Source organism: Scophthalmus maximus, chromosome 9 (genome assembly GCF_022379125.1).
Source record: "Scophthalmus maximus strain ysfricsl-2021 chromosome 9, ASM2237912v1, whole genome shotgun sequence".
In the NCBI taxonomy this organism is placed as follows: Eukaryota; Metazoa; Chordata; class Actinopteri; order Pleuronectiformes; family Scophthalmidae; genus Scophthalmus; species Scophthalmus maximus.
Window position 1 is genome coordinate 2,662,110 of NC_061523.1, and position 17,841 is coordinate 2,679,950.

General features: G+C 40.0%; 1 protein-coding gene across 1 annotated transcript; it reads right to left on the bottom strand.

The window, feature by feature from the left end:
- Positions 1 to 92: 92 nt before the first annotated feature.
- atoh8 (atonal bHLH transcription factor 8) lies at positions 93 to 13,150 on the bottom strand. The gene is made up of 4 exons (XM_035649644.2): positions 11,248 to 13,150; positions 10,286 to 10,441; positions 9,588 to 9,779; positions 93 to 2,402 (listed from the first exon to the last, which is right to left on the bottom strand). Exons 1-4 carry the CDS (start codon positions 11,905 to 11,907, stop codon positions 2,376 to 2,378), a joined length of 1,035 nt encoding a protein of 344 aa, XP_035505537.1. The 5' UTR covers positions 11,908 to 13,150; the 3' UTR covers positions 93 to 2,375.
- Positions 13,151 to 17,841: the final 4,691 nt, after the last annotated feature.

A 17,841-nucleotide genomic window follows, 5' to 3' on the forward strand; every position in this document is an offset into this window, starting at 1 on the left:
GTTTAGTACTGGAACATTGGATGCATGGAAAGATAAGCCAGCTTTACTCTTGTAATTTACCTCCTGAGGAAAGTGTAAACATTGTTGCAAAATTGTATTAAAAGTACATTTAGAGATGCAGCCTACAAGAAACCACTCTTTTCTGAATGATGCATATTAAAATTATTCGCCAAATGGCAAATACACTGCAGTCTTGACAGTTGATGTCAGGACATTCTTGACATCCACTAAAATCTCTTCACACGACAGTTCACATTCACCGACTAGCGTGCAAACACATTTTTACTTCTAACTTTGACATTTACAGTACATCCTTAAATTTGTCAGTGAATGTGGGGGCACACAGGCTGCTGATTTCAGCAGTTGGCTTCAAACAAAGTATGATGGTTCTACATACAAAATACACAACTTACTAAGTGATGGTTTATTATTATTCCACCATTTCCATCATGCATCAGACATTACACATTCAGTGTAAACACACTGCATTTACTCTTCAATTCACACACAAATAATTTATTCCCACCAATAGCACAGATAGTGTTTTACCTGCTGTAGGCAGACATACCTGCACTGTGCTTCAGTTGACTTTATGTTTAGGTTTACAGCTTATGTGTATGGTTTCATAGCTGCACTGTATTAACACACAATAAGCCTGAACATATTGTGTACTGTCCTCACAGCATCTTACACCTGGATTAACAGTGTGATAAAGTCAAGGGTCAGTGGTACCGATAGTTTCAGATTTTTGTTTTGACACTGCAATGCAATGGAACTGACATTTTCATTTGGGTAGATGCAGACATCTTAGACACATACTGTTATCTCAAAGGCCTGGACAAATGAACTCCAAACCCCCAGATCTGCTAGAAATGTCTTTCTGTAATGTGAGTACCGTAAAGAGAACATTTAGATCGGATAACAAGGTTATTCATTCATTTCACTGTTCGAAAATATTCAAATAAAAACACTGGTCAAAATATTTTTTATAAATGTTTGTTTATTTCATGTCCTGTAAATTCATCATCTAACAATGTTCATCATCACTGACCAACTGAATGCTGTGAGCCTAAAAGCGAAATATCTGTTGCAACATAAATTTTGCCATAGTGACTTTTGCATCAGAAATTTTCATGGCCAATTTGTCCTTTCTTACGAGCTGTATGTTTACACCATGACTGGCGTAAAGAAAGCTACTTTTAGCTTCCGACAGGCAAGAAGTGAGGGTGGTGGTGTTGCACAATTTGCTCATCTCCAGTCTTCACTCTCTCAAGGTGAGTTCAGACTGAATGCCAAGCAAGATTTAAAATACGGGTGCCTGCATATGAAGCTAGTGGAGAGACGTGTGGATCCAAATTCTCTAACTGGCAAAAAATAAAAAATAACGTGAGCAAAATGAAAGTTTTAATTTTGGCAGAAAAATGCACCTATCCCAAGGATTTATGACTTTATGGTATGAACAATGAAATGGCAATCGTGGGTACTCTGGCTTCCTCCCACCGACCAAAGACATGCAAATTGGTTTTAGGTTAATTGGAAACTCTAAATTGACCATAGGTGTGAATGATTCGTCTCTGTGTTGACCCTGCGTTATGCTGGAGACCTGTCCAGGGTAAACCCCGCCTCTCAGCCAATGTCAGCTGGAATTGGCTCCAGGATAAAGCAGCATTGATATTGGATGGATGATTGTGGGGGAAAAACAAAGTTAATGGCAAGATGTTTCGATAATGACATCTAGACATCAGTACTTTCGATGTTGGAGACAAGATTTGCAAAAACAATCCAGCTGTCAAATTAGTGGGAATCCGATGTTCACTCTGAAAACCATTTACTCAACAGTTTAACTATTGATTCTAAATTAGTATCAGGAACCAAGACACTGACTTATATTTCTTAAAGTAATATACAACATGGTTACAAGAACATAAGATTAACATGAAAAGATTCAGTGTATGAAGTATAGTTTTATATGAACACCGTCAACTCTATCTTATTGGGAAATAACACACAGGTATTGTATTTAGTCCAAATGACAGAACTGAAGTTTACTATTAGTTATCATCAGCAACATCACTAGCTAGCTATTTCCATCCAAGCATGTCGTACAGGCAAAATGGCGGCAAACAACATCAGACATGTTTTTTGTTAATCTGTATTGCATTTGGCGTTTTACATTCTGTGGTTCTGTTCTTTTCCATGTCACACGTTAAGGTAGTGAACATGGTTGTTCTCCGTGGAAGTGGCTCTTGCACTCTTACATACTTCTTTGTTGAACCCAGTACAGCAGATGAGTTGAGCCTGGGTCTGGTTGTGTGATGATGTTGAGATGCAGTCAGTATCAGTAAGGAGATTCTTGTAATTGTAAACAAAAAAAATTACACATCCTCTGCTATCCTTCCAACCTGTCAACAAAACAAAAGCACTTTTAAACTAAGAATACAATCAGGCAACACTCAGATATTTCACATTTGAGCACCTTTAAAAGCACCAATAATGAAACCTCTTATCCACCAAGCTTTTCAGAGACAAACCATAAGCTGCAAGGTTGTTTCATGGCTCTCCATTCTAGCCATGAAAAGATAATTTAAAAAAATATACGTATATATAATTTATATTTTTTGGGCATGACAAACGTGGAAGGAGGAGAGCATGTGTTGAAAACATGCTGCAAAAGGCCGCAACCTTTTAACCTGCAGCTATTGAAGGAAGACATAATCCTCATTGGGCGCCCGCTTTACCGGGTAAACTAAAGATTATTTTAAATTGTATTTGCAATGTAGGAGTTTGTTGCTGGGAGCAGTTGGAGGTGTGTTGTGTTTACAACATCTTATAAAACGTCTCTGAGCAGCACACTGGGCGCTACAGTGACGATGGCACCAGCATTCTCACTTCAGTAGATGCAAAGATGTAATAGAGATAGAAAAAAGAATGGCACTCAGTAGTATCATGTCTACCTCCTAACCACAGCCGGCCTTTTATCTTATGAATAAAAATGGAAAAAAGTCAAATACTCATACTGAACAGCCAAAATTTGATTTCAGGTTGTGACTGTTGTGCCCAACAGTGCCTTTAAACTCAATCAAGCTACATCAAATTGCATTCACTCATATCAGTCCCCTAAATATATATATATATTTTTTGTACCAAGGTCCATGCATTATTCCATGAGAAATTTATAAAAATAATTTGCAAAAAGCACCGTATCTCGCAATGATAAAGAAAATGATGAATAAAATTAACAGATTACATATAATCTGGATTACATTATCAGATTATAAAAAAAGATAAGTAGAAATTTGAAGAAATGTGTAATTAGGTTATGGTTACATTGTCAAGGTCTCGAGGATTACTTAATTAGATTTTGGGTTAGGGTTAGTCTCTTTCACCACATTTTCACCACATTTAAAAAAGATTCCGTTCAATTGTATGTTAAATAATGGGTTTTTTCACCGCCAGACAGCCGTTTATTTTTGCACTTTTTTTCAAGCGTACTTCGGGCCATGTATTATTACGCCAACTCGCGCCGGTGCAGAGCAGCAGCGTATCACTCCGCAAATCAGCTGTTCAACTCAGAGGTAACAAAAATTAGTGATTATGAAAGCGACGAAGACATGCCATTCACTGTGGACATAACAGGATATCTTTATGAACCAGAGTATACAGAAAATAAACTGCAGAGTGATACGCTGCTGCTCTGCACTGGCGCGAGTTGGCGTAGTAATACGTGGCCGAAGTACGCTTGAAAATAAGTGAAAAAATAAATGGCTGTCTGGCGGCAAACTATAGCAGTGAAAACATACATTGTTTGAGCGTACAATTGAAAGGATATATTTTTTAGGTAAGTATTTTAAAATGTGGCGAAAAATACGTTTTTCGGCGGTCCCCTCTGCAACATTAGGACTCTGACTTTCGCTTCTTCCACTTCTCCCCCGAACTCCGTAAAATGACATCGCTGATCACCATCTCCATAAACTAACATATTAACTATGCATAAATATCTCATACAATCCCACTTCAAAAAACTGAACTATCCCTTTAAAATATGGCAATTACTCAACTGCCAGTTTTGTTGAATGTTTTATGTTGCTGAATATGCTAAATGGATTTTATTTGCGTTGAAAATTATTTTGATGTTTAAACGGTTTAAAGATTATTTTGTGGAACTCAAAATTTTGTGGTTGCGGACATTTTTTGGTATGAGGTTCAATATTTTCAATGTTCAATGTAGATTTCATTATTTTTGTAATCCAATGGATTACATTACTGATTAGTAATTAGTAATTTGTAATCAGTAACTGACTATATTTCATATGACTACATTTCACAGGTTGGGTCAAGTAAATTGACCCAACCCTGCTGATAGATTGGTAAGTAAACAGCTAGCTGCTAATGCTAACAACCTGATTTAAGAATATTGCGAGTCAAATAAAATTTTGGATGTTCAGTACGAGTATTTCGCCATTCCCCCCTTTTTAAAAATTCATATAAAAAAGGCCGGCTGTGGCTGAGGAGGTTGCTATAAACTAACCCAAAGGTTGGTAGTTCCCCCCTTTCCGCACACCGATGTGTCCTTGGGCAAGACACGTACCCTGAGTAGCCTCTGATGACTCTTCTGGCAGTGTATGAATGTGACAGAAAAGCAGCACTGTTTGAATGTGTGTGAATGAGACTTGTTCTGTGAAGCGATCTGAGTGGTCAATACTACTAAAAAAGCACGCTATAAATACAGTTCATTTACCATTCATACTGTATAGACAGTCAAGCAATGCTTTATTGAACTACCACATTTTTTAGCAGGGTTTGGTAGGACGTTCATGGTGACAGTGACATTGAAGTTACATAAAGAAGCCAAGTAATCACTCCTGCATGCTAACTACACTGACAATGCCGAAAGCCAGACCCTATGTAGTATTAAGTTGCTTTGAGCCATATTCACCAGAAGGCAGAAGATAATGAGATCCAGGCAGCTGGCTCCGTCTCACTCTCTCACTCACCCTGGGACCAGACTCAGTGTGTCTCTGCTGAAAGACAGAATCTGCTGGAGCTTTGACTGATTTATGCATCTTTGTGGGTACTTGAGTATCTCTTGCCACAAGAGGCCCTCCAGTGTGTGTGTGTGTGTGTGTGTGGAGTGGAGTCTGAATGTAGCAATAGCCCTGCTGTTTATCATGGTTGATGTTATTGTTCATCAGCTTAGCTCAATAAGACAAATATCAGCGGGCCCATGTATTATGTTTACCACCAATGCAGAGGAATAAATCTATACAATACCAGCAACTCTGTGTGAGAGTCTTGCATGTTATGTTACAGTTAGGGAGTGGCCACAGATTTCCTCCGATCTAAAGTTTACAATCTAAGCCAACATACAGCAGCTAACTTTGAGCAGATAAAAACAGTTTCTACACAGAATGTCCTGTAAAAAAACAACAACAACCCCTTATTAATAGGATCTATAGTTAGGTCGAACTGTTATGTCACCTCTGGTAGCCATATTAATCATAAAAGGAGTCAGGTTACACAGGAGTTAGTATAGATTTAGGAGGAGGTAAGAGTTGATTGATAGGTTGACAAAACGGGAAACAGCAGATCACAGTTTGTTGCCTGTGTGAAACTAATGGTCAGCATTGCTTTTATTAATCCATTACTGTGCTTATTAATGTAACCATGATCACCAAGGTCCTCTAATCTTAACAAAGTACTTAATTTAAACAAGTGTCAAAACCTAACCAAGTAGTTTTTGTGCATATTAATTGTTAATCAGATTTACTTTATGTTTAAAGTAATGAACAGAGGCTGCAACAATTATTTTCATTATCAATACATCTGACTGTAATTTGATTTCCTCATCAAATGATTATCCAGCGACTAAAAGTATATTTAAACAACTGCACCATCACTGCAAGTAGATTCTTTATAGTCTGCTTTTAACCTACTACAGCTGTCTCTGGTCAAGACAAAACTTGTGTTAAACACCAAAAAGACAAAATTCATGGTCTTTTCACGTTCTCGTTCACCATCTGACTAAACAGTTTTAACACTACATGGCACTCATTTCGAGAGCGTAACCTCTCATAGGTACCTTGGCATCTGGCTTGACGGGAATTTATCATTTGGAGTTGTAACAGGGTAGATCTGTATTGATCGTTTTTTTGGGTGCTGTGAACATTTGGGTTCAATATTGTGTGTGTGCAGTGATCAGTGAAGCTTGTGGGTTTGGTCTTCATGTGTGTTGTGGGATTAATTGCATGATGGTATACAGGTGTGCTTGGGTGTGACCTCGAATCTGCAGTACTTTACCAGCCAAACACTCACTGAGATTAGTCATTTTGCTTGTCTTCCTCATGTGAGCATGAACAGACCTTGTTTGCATGTTTAAGCTGTTCTCCCTGTTCAATTTAATGTGGGTTTGTGTCTATGATGCGGTACAAATTCTGGTGAACTGTTTGTAAAAGATGAGTCATTTTGCTTGTCCTCCTCATGTGTGTAGTGGGGGTGTGCTGGAGCTGCTGTTGGTGTCTAATTCTTGAAATGGCTGAGTTAATTTATGGGGAGCAGCATGGTCCAGGGCAGCAGCTGGATCACAGTCACCAGATTGTGAAGTGTGAACTGACCAGCCCTGAACCGGTGACCAGCAACAACGCAGCAGTCCTTGCTGTGACCACTTGGCTTCGCCACATGCAGGGAAAGATGCTTGGCACACCCCTCCACAAATAGCCAATTTTCCCACTTTTAATTAATTGACTCTCCCCCAGCTTCAGCCTTGTTTTTTAAGCTCAATTTTATGATTAGGAGACTTATAATAAAGATATATTTTTGTACAACATCAACTGTGGTCTTTTGCCCATCTCTTCATACTGGTTTGTCAATTAAGAACTTTTTGTCACGTTACAGAGTCCATATAGATAGCCTTCTAAGAAAACTTGAGTTTTTGGGAAATTGAGTTTTTATTTTCGTTTAAATATTTTTTTTCCTTTTAATGCTAGAAAAAGATTAGTCCAGAGTACGTTTTTATCAGTTATTAGATTATGGTAATGTAATATACATGCAAGCATCAGTGTCCCTTCTGAAGAAACTGTCAGTTTATCATTCTGCTTTGCTGTTTGTCACTGGAGCAACTGCAAAAAGCGTTAATGGGAAAATTACCACAATACATATGCAGTCTGCTGAAACTTCGCCATAACACATATAGTACCCGTTCATCAGTGAAACTTCTTCAACCTCCAACCACACGGAACAGAACAGGGGAAATCTGCCTTTTGTTCCCATGCACCACATGCGTGGAATGAGATGCAAAACCTACTGAACGTGGACTCCTACTAGACCCAAAATGATTCCCAAATGAACACGCATAATGACTAAGATGATGACTTTCCAGTCAAGATTTGGCATCTTTGCTGAATGACTTAAACATTTAATTTACGATCAAAAGTGTAGTTGGTTAATCTGTCATGTGAGATTTTTGTCAAACATCCGAGACTCTAGATTTAACTAATTTTCAGCCGCTAAAATCTAAGATTTGCCATGTAGACACAGAAAAACATTATTTCTCAAGTCAGGTTCCACTTCCAATATTTCTCCTGTTATTTGTGTGACCCCGAGCCTCAGCATGGTGGTGCAAAATCACAGTGAAGCAAAAAAAAATGTTTTCTTCCTAACTGTGCTCACAGACTCAGTGGCTCTGAAAATATAAAAAAGCATTTAATTCTCGCCAGAACCCCCCTTCCCCCTGCACGCACACACACACACACACACACACACACACAAAACACACACACACACACACACACACACTCACACACACACACTCTCTCTCTCTCTCTCTCTGTCTTTCCACCAGCTGCTCCTGTCTGACAGGCTGATGATGACTGTGTTTTTTCCCCTCCTTGTTTCAAAGTATGTTGGAGCAGATGGCTGGAGAGGCACTGTGGGGAATGTTGGAGAGACTGTTGGGGAATGTGCCAAGAGAGTGTGTGTGTGTGTGTGTGTGTGTGTGTGTGTGTGTGTGGTTTCAATTCGCGTGCCTTCTCACTGCCCTCTGCCCTTCATGGCGCCAGCTCCACTTCCCCTCCTCTCTAAACATCTGGTGTCTGGGACTTTGAGAACACACATACACACACACACACACACACACACACACACACTGCCGGCATGCATACAGAGAGAAATAGACAGCTAGGAGGAGAAAAGCTCTCAGCAAGTTTACATCTAAAAGAGCAAAATGACTGCTTTAGTGTGAGGCAGGATGTGAGAGTTGTACACTGTGACTGTGTCTAATAAGCGGAAATCTTGTCATTTAAGCGTACTAGCTTTGTAATATATTTATTTCACAACTATAAGAGGGTGAATTTCCTCACTATATTTAAGTAGTTCATTTCTGTAAATAATTAATTTGAAAAAATGTGACTACTAATTTTTCCCAGTGTCAGTATCAATCCATGTGTTATTTGCTTTCCTTATCCCTTTTTCAGTTAAATGGTAAACTGTGAAATATAGACATATGCGCATTGTCACACAGGCTCACTCACTCACTCACAAGGCACTGTCGCAGCTGCTATTAAAGCAGGAAAAGTTTAAAAAAAGACCTGGTTTGTCCGAAATCACTCCCTCATTCACTGAGTATTGAGTGAGCTCTATCTAGGTGATGAAATAGTGAGCTCATTTGCAAAATAAAAACAATATAAATATAGAGTGTGCTCCAACTTTCAGTTCTATTAAATCAAGACTGCCACTGCCTTATCATCTGAGGCTTTTATTCATTTCTTGCTATGTAATTTTCTATTTCTATTTTCTATTGTCTTAGCCATAATAACGATCTTCTTACGATTTTTTTCTTGTGGCTTTTTAGGTTTTAAATAAAATGCTAAAGTTAAAGCTACAACATGTAATATTTAGAAGAACTTATTCACAGAAACTGAATATATTGTCCATAACTATGTGTTCATATATGTATAATCACCTGCAACAGAGAACAGATGTTTTTTCGTCCACGTTGAATGTGTTAAATATAGTTACATTAGGTGGACCCAACTTCCTTGTTTGCTATGTCGTGTCGAATACGGTTGCACAAAATGGTCAAGAATATGTCGAATTCGCATTGAATTTTCAGCGCTGCCGGAATCCGAAAATGGAATCAGCGGTGCGCCACCGTAAAGTGTCCCCTGTCGGGTGCTCAGTTGGTTGCAGTTTGCAACTTCACCACCAGATGCCGCCACAAAATTATTAAAATTACACACTGGGGCTTTAAGTTCAGAATAGACTTACATTTGTACGACAGGTTTGTAATGCTGCTCTTTCTTCTCTGTATACCATATTTCTTTCATTCACTTTGAGCACAATGCGTGATGGTATTTATTGCTTGGATAGTGACCATCAGTTGAACACTACTTTTCATGATGCATTGTGCGATACCATGAGTTCATGATATAATTTATATAACAGGGTATAATAATTCTCACTTACATTGGACAGCAAACTCACTGTATACTGGTCTATATATAGTAGAGTAGTGCATGATTTTGGACACAGCTCAGGTTAAATAGATTTCCTTGTACACCTGCCAGTTTTTACAGATGTATGTTATGTCTCACCTTTCTCTTCTTGCTTCTGCCCTCGGCCTGCAGGGTCCTGGTACACTGCTCCACACACTGAGAGAAGCTCAGACTGCTGTGGTCTGGACTGTAGTCCATCTCAGCCAACTGAGCCAGAGACAGGATGTAGTTGCAAGCGATACGTAATATAGCCAGCTTGGATAGCTTCTGCCCATAGGAGTAACATGGCACCTGGAAAGAGAACAAATGGAGGGTGGTGAAGAAATGTTTTACATGTTTTATTTGCATACAGTCAATAAATGGAATGGGTGCGAGGAGAAGGAGAATGGACTACAAACACATCCCTGCAGCCTTTAAACTTCCTTTTTTTTCATTGATTAAACCATAAAAATTAATCTATGTTCTTCAAAATTTCATATTTTGAATTTTTTTTACATAAATGCACACAATTTCTGCTTGTTTATTCAGTAAAAAAAAGGAGGGAACTCCAAAGATGCACCTCACTGTTCTCTCTCTACCTGTCCTCATTCTGCAGGTATCTGTGACATATAGCTGCAATATCCAGATCAGACACTTCACTATTGTTTGATTTCCTGCTCTGCATCATCTGCACATATATTAGTCACAGTAGTCCTTATATGTGACTCTGTGCAGTGTTAATGTTTATAGTATATGTACAGTATATCTTTGAGCTTGTACACAGCGTGTGGGTTTTCATTGTGGACTGTCAGTCTTACCTGTTTCCTTAGGGCTTCAAATGCAGCACTAATGGTGTGGACACGGGTCCTCTCCCTGGCGTTGGCCAGAAGCCTCCTGGTCTGCTGGATGGCTTTGACCTCTGGAAGACGCCCAGGTCCATCACTACTCACCCCAACCCGCTTCCTAGGAGAGTCCTGGGGGAGCAGACGACCCGAATCATCAGGTGTCGTTGTGTTGACTGAACTGATCATCAGTACACTGTACAACGTCACTCAGTTTATACTCTAACCTAACCACTATCATAATCAGTATTTGGATCACTTGGACTGAACAACAGAAAATTAAGGGGAAACAAAAATTCAAAATAATTTCATCAACATGTCTTATTTGTTGTATGGTATTATTTATATATGATTACCTTTATCAAATTAGTTAAGAGCAAGAAATATGAAAGCAAACAGACAAAAAGCAGTAATTTTCATTGAAGTTACCTCTTCAGAGACCTTTCTTGAACCCTTTGAACCTGCTCAGTGTCCAGTTTTCCCTGTTTTGTTAGAAATGTGTAACCTCATTCGGCTGACAGATTTTTTTTTTTAAGAATATTAAATCTTTGGACTAAGTAGGAGAGGAAATAACTGGTTGAGACAAATCTTACAGTGAAACCAGAAAACAAGGAGGTACACTGTTGGTAAGTCAGACAGGTCCCAGTTCACTGGAATCAGGATTCTATACACAAATAAAGATTCTGTATTGGTTTTCAATCACACTGGCTGCTAGATGTATTTTATAGGTCACCAAAATCAGACAATATGCATGAGTGCCCATTTACTTTTGGGCATGTACTGACAACCAGTATACATTCCAATGTACAGTTAAACAGTCTTTGTATTTATATTACAGAATGACACACTTATATTAAGATTAGGCAGTAACCCACATGTTGAAACTCAAAAACTATTCATTTGGTAATTCCCTTTTTTGTATCACTCCCCATATTCACCTGAGGTGACTCCGACCGGTGCTCCACATGTTCGTGACACTGGGAGGACTGGGATGTTCTGGGTGCAGGTAGAGCTGCAGCCTGGCCTGACAGAGAGGGCTCCAGCGAGAAGGTCTTGTGGTCAGGTGAATGACTGTGGCTGCTCCTGCTTGACGTTGACAGAGGGAGAGTGGAGCGAAGGCCCAGTTTGAGTCTGTTGGACAGAGGCTGTGAGATGGCTGTGGGCCAGTGGGAGATCTCCAGGTTAGAGAATGAAGGGGCAGGTAACTGGACCAGTTTGGAGTTGATGGCTGGCACGTTAATACCAATTCTCATGTCTATGGCACCACTCTGTGTTGGAGCAATGTTTCCTTCTGAAAGTCCTGACAGAATCCCTGTAGCAGTACTAGCTGTCGCCTCCTGTGACCTCATCAGGTCTCTCTGCAATGGAGCAAACCTTCCGGCATTATATGCCTCCTTCTGGGTGTCATCTACCGAGTCCTCATCTGACATGTCCGCTTGGTAAGTTTGCATCCTTCCAGGCTCAGGACTGCTTAAAAGTCTTTTAGGCTCCCTGGACTTCCTCTTGAACTTCTTATTAGTGCTTGGCACAGAGATTAGTACTGGGTCTTTGTTAAGGGATCTATTCCATGTATTACTCAGCGGATGAGGATTCTTCATTGTTAAACAATTAGTATGAATAACCAGCTAATGTGAAAAAAAAATTACTTCAACAACAAAAGCTGCAAAAATGGAAGTGAAACTGTTTTTATCAACTGTACAGACTAAGAAAATATTTCAATTCCACAAATTTCCACACAGTATATATGAGTGGTGTCACCTCTCTAAAGGTTTACCTGCTGGAGTCATTACTGGAAGCATTACAGTTCCATTACGCTCCAAGTACACACTCTTAATCAGTATGGGTTTAGTTCAGTAAATCTAAATTCCGAAAACACCCTACCTTCTAGCTAGATCTTCAGCTGCCAACAGTGTAACACAAGCTGTTCAACTGCACTGAACTTGCACAGCCAAGTGTTACTTTAACTTTACAAGTAGTTTTTCTGCGGATCCACTCTGTCTGCATAGCAGCATCCTGAATAATCCACATTAGAACACAAAGCTGTGTAACATCTGCTATTCCGCACAAGTCGTCCCACTGGATTAAGCCTCAGAGAGAGCTTTTCCTAAGCTGTTAAATGTTTCTTTCTGTGTGAGCGGTCCTGGTCTGTGCCTCTGAATCAGGGTTACAGTAGAACTGTCTGTGCATGGCTCCAGTCAGTCTGCATAGCAGTCCTGTGAATAACCCACACTGATACACACACTGAGCACACAAGCTGCAGTTCCACTGCAGCTGCTGGACAAAATAATGGGAACAGCACATGAACAGGATGGCAAGTTTTCAGGAGCACTTCCAAATACAGTCCCACTGAGCAGGCATGTGAGACAGAATCTCTGACAATCCCTATTTTACACAAGTTTTCATTTTTAAGTCATCATATTCCAAACAGAGAATATTCCGCTGGTCACACTGAGTTGCGATGGTGAGTTTCAACACACCAGACCCCGTGAAAAAGAGTCCCTGTTCCCCAGCTCAGGATTCAGTGACAGGGTCAAAGAAAGAACTGTCCCCTACATGCTTCCTCAGAACCAGTACATCCTTCCCGGAAGCAACTTTCTTGAAAGAGCCCACTTCAAGACTTGCAGACCTGTTGGTCAGTGTGTTTTAATTATGAATAATAGTCCATTAGTTCACCAGCTGCTGAGCTCACGCCAGTAGATCCCCCAGGTCCACTTCTCCGAGTCTGCCTCTGTGCTTGTACTGAATCCTCCAAGAAGCTGTTGGAGGACAAGAGTAGCTCAGTGGTTACAGAGCAGAGGGGGCTCGCTCTGGCTCTGCTCTTCTGGCGTCTGACTGGCTGGAACTCAGTCACATACAAACATAGAGAGAGAGAGAGAGAGTGTGAGAGAGAGAGAGAGAGAGAGAGAGAGAGAGAGAGAAAGAGAGAGAGATGATTCTCTTGTTCTCAAAGTAACAAAAACGTCTCAGCGGCGCCACTTACTGGAATAAAACAGGAACTCACATGCTGGATTGAATTTGCCCAGTTACAGAGTTGTACAAGTGTAGGACACATCTGCAGTTCCTTTCACACACACGTCTCTTTACCAAGACGCAGCTCAGGTCACAATTTCATCTCACATCCAAATGCACTAATGAAACAAAAGTCTTGCTCTATGTCTGTGGAAATTTCACGCCTGTAATAACAGATGGTCAGTCCAATGCCTGCAGGACAGTCCAAAGTATATGGTTACTTCACATATCCATTATAATCTCTTATAGAGCCCAACCGATATGGATTTTGGGGGCCGATGCCGATATTGATATTTGGGAGTACAAGATTCACGATACCGATACATCGGCCAACATATATATATATATATACATATATATATGTATATAATCTGTCAATGATTCCTAAAATGCCGTTATCAAACCTTTATGACAAAGAAATGTAATAGAGGCTTGAGCTTTATCATAAATAACTATAAATTGAAAATATAAATATGCAACCAAATACATAGAAGTTATAACAAATGTTTATTTTACATTAAATGTAAACATAACTGCATATTTAAACTGCATATTTAAAGGCTCAAATCAGTTGGCCGATAATATCGGTCGGGCTCTTAAAATATCGGTCGATATTATCCCAATGGATCACTTCGCTCTGTAAACTCAGGACTACTTGTGGTTCCCAAAGTCTGTAAAAGTAGAATAGGAGGCAGATACCCTCTCCACATTTAAAGTTTAACTTAAAACCTTCCTCTTTGATAAACTTATAGTTAGAGCTGCTCAGGTGTTTACTAAACCATTTCTTGATTATGCTGCTATAGGCCTAGACTGCTGGGGAAACTTATATCATGAGCATCTTTCTCCCTGTCGCCCCCCCCCCCCCCCCCCCCCCCCTCTCTGCCCCCATGAATTTACGTTAAATGTCACTAACTCCCTCTATCCTAGTGTATCTCTGATTCCAGAGCTGCAGGACACAAACCCATCATTATTATTATAATTATTACTATTATTATTATTATTATTCATAATAACATGTGTCAGTATTATTTCCGTAATTATAAGTATCAGTCTAGTAGAGATTAAAAACAATGGTTGTAAAACTGTTCTCTCTAGAGATGTGAAAAAAAGGGCTTGCCTCTTTGAGCATTTACAGCTTAAGAGAATAAACATAGCAATGCTAAAAGAAACGCACAGCGGGACAGACTGGAGGTGGGAGTGGGATGGGGAGGTGGTTCTAAGTCATCTTAGCTGCACCAGCGGAGGAGTAGCTCTCCTGTTTGCAAAGAATTTTCTGCCAGAGTCCCACACTGTAGACGAGAGTGAAGGGCAGACTTTTAGTAGTCAGAGCCAAGTATGAGCTTTTTATCTGGTTTTTATGTATGTCTACGCTCCAAACTCAGGACCTGATAGAGTTCTTTTCTTGAATGAGCTCGGTCGGGTTTTGAGTGAGTGTGACCCAGAGGAGTATTTGTTTTTAGGGGGAGATTTTAACTGCACTTGTGATGATGTACTGGACAGGAATCATAGTGAACCACATGCTCCTTCAAAAAAAAACATGAAGCAGGTGATGGAGACACACAGTTTGGCAGATGTGTGCAGAGAACGACATGCGGCGCAGAAGCGGTACACATGGGTTCATAGCAGGGAAAATGTTTTCACTATGGCTAGATTAGACATGTTTTGTTGTTTCACGTACCATCTTAATGTTTCTAAGGGGTGCACTATATCACCTGTTGGTTTTTCTGATCATTCATGTGTGTCTTGCGATTTATATATTGCTAACATAAAAGCAGATCTGCATATTGGCATTTTAACACTGCTTTGCTTTTGGATGCACACTTTAGGGATGTTTTCATTTTCTTTTGGAAAGGTTTTAGGGACAGACAGGGAGAGTTTAGTGGGACCGGTGTAAAACTGACATCAAGCAGCTTTGTCAACAGTACACTCTCAATGTTTCTCGGGACATTACCAAGTCTATTCAAAATCTAGAAAACGACCATACTGGGAATCGGGGGTGTGTTGACGACCTCAGGAAGGGAAAAGCCGTCTTGGCAAACCCACTGGGTTTGAAAGCACAGGGGGCTCTGATTCGGTCCCGGTTCCAGAGCGCTGCACTAATGGACTCGCCGACAAAGTTTTTCTTCAGCCTGGAAAAGAAGAATGGCCAGAGCAGAATGATCCACGCTCTGCCACGGCGTCACAGATAAGGGGGGGAGCCGTGGAGTTCTACTCCGACCTGTTCAGTACGGGATACACGGCAGATGACGAGGCTTCGATGTGTTCTGCAGGGGCCTGCCCACAGTTTCTGGGGACGACAACCAGGAGTTGGAGTGGCCCCTGACTGAAGACAAGGTTTTCAGAGCACTACATAGCATGCAAGGAAGGAAAGCCCCTGGCATCGATGGTCTCCCCCCAGAGTTCTTCAAGACTTTCTGGGAGGAAATGAAAACAGACATTATGGATGTATTCACCGAAAGCTTTGGGGACTGCTCGCTTCCGCAGAGTTGCAGGAGGGCAGTGTTAACTCTCCTCCCAAAGAAAGGTGACCTAATGGACATAAAGAACTGGAGGCCGGTCTCTCTGCTGTGTTAGGACTACAAATTGCTGTCCAAGGTCCTGTCCTCCCGGCTGAAACAGGTGATGGACCGGGTCATCCACAGGACCCAGACCTACTGTGTGCCCGGCAGGTCCATTGTTGACAATGTGTCTTTAGTCCGGGATCTTTTGACCGTCTCTGGTTCATTGGGTTTAGATACGGGGCTAGTTTCATTGGATCAGGACAAGGCTTTTGACCGGGTTGAGCACCGTACCTGTGGAAAGTGCTGGAAAGGTTCGGCCTCAGCCCTGGTTTCATCGCCAAGATAAAGGTAATGTATGAAAACATTGAGAGTGTGCTGAAAATTAATGGGGGTTTATGTAAACCTTTCAAAGTGACCAGGGGGATAAGGCAGGGCTGTTCGATGTCGGGTATGTAATATATGCTTTGTCTATCGAACCCATGTTGCACAATGTCCGCTCATCTATCAATGGCCTGGTTTTACCTGGTTTTAATACACCTTTTACTGTGTCGGCCTATGCAGACGACATCATAGGTTTTTAGGACACATTGTTGAGGTTTTTCAGAAGATCTCAGAGGCCAAAGTGACCTGGGCCAAGAGTGACGCCTTGGCTGTGGGGAGATGGGCGGGAGGTCTCCCTCAGCTTCCAGGTGGGTTGACCTAGTAGACACATGCCTACTGAGGGTACAAGTCGTCCCAGCAAACATTACATGTGGTAAGTAACACTGTAGGTATGCAACAACATTTTACATAATTGTTTATCTGTTACTGAAATTATACTACAGCGTCTTTTTTCCTGTATTTTTCTGTAAGTGTGGTAGTTTGCACCACTATATTTTAATTTTAATAAGCTAAACCAAATAAACTGTAACTCGACAGATGTCAAAGGTGATGCTTGTTGTTAGTGGCATAGAGTAAATGTTTTATTGACAAAGGTTTGTAGACTTAGTAATTATTTATGTTTATTCCTTTTTCTTTATTTTTAAAACAAGGAATTAGAAAATCTACAGTTCACTTCTATATGCAGACGTGGGTGTACAGCGACAAACCTTAGAGATGGGTCTAGTTTTGTGGCAGAGTGAGAAGATGATTTCTGCACCAGAAAGAAGGGCATGTATAAAAATGTTTTTAAGTTTATTGTTATTATTATTTAGGTTTATGTTTGGTGACTCATAAGGTGTACTTTCAAGTTATTCAAATTAATCATATGTATTTGCTTTTCCCCAGAGGTAAATTCTTGTTCGCCTGGAAACCTCTCGTGGACAAATGGACAAAATTGTTGAGGTAGAGATTTTTTTTGTAATCAAAGATTTTCTGTTTTTTTACCTTTTCTGTATATATCTTATCAAGGAATTACAAAAACTGAAGCATGCAAGTTATCAGATATTACTATTAATTACATTTCTCTTTCCTAAAGAATAAACAGACAAACAGAATGTAGAGAACAGTCAATATAGTAATTTACAACTTGTTGCAAAGGTTTTTCTTATTTTGATTTTAACTGTTTGCAAATAAAAACTAAAGTTGAAGGAAACTTAAATATTCTTCCTTTGTGATGTTTTACTTAAGTATAGTAACAACCTCTTGTTTCATGATCAGTAAAAGGATTTGTAATGTTTGTATAAATTTGTGATGAGACAAGATAAGTGTGGGGGTTGCTTTTAACAGAATAAAAGATATTTCATCGTGAGTGAATTGAATACGATTTTTTTTTCATCCTTAGGAACCCCATACAACACATTCATTCGAGTGGTACTTAAAAGGGAAGATGCCCACGTCTGTTACCTGCAACCATTTAGGAACTGTTAAGGACTCACAGTCGACAATCTTGATGGTGCAACTTACAAAATCATACAAGTTGTAAATTATTATATTGACTGTTCTCCACATTCTGTTTGTCTGTTTATTCTTTGGGAAAGAGAAATGTAATTAATATCTGATAACTTGCATGCCTCAGTTTTTGTAATTTCTTGATTTCTTGAA

Bases quoted from the DNA above. Each gene is read 5' to 3' on its own strand.
- atoh8 (XM_035649644.2), bottom strand. From the start codon at position 11,907: ATGAAGAATCCTCATCCGCTGAGTAATACATGGAATAGATCCCTTAAC. The intron at 10,442-11,247 runs GTGAATATGGGG...CTGCTCCCCCAG, and splicing joins ACCGGTCGGAGTCACCTCAG to GACTCTCCTAGGAAGCGGGT. The intron at 9,780-10,285 runs GTAAGACTGACA...TTCTCTTTCCAG, and splicing joins TTGAAGCCCTAAGGAAACAG to GTGCCATGTTACTCCTATGG.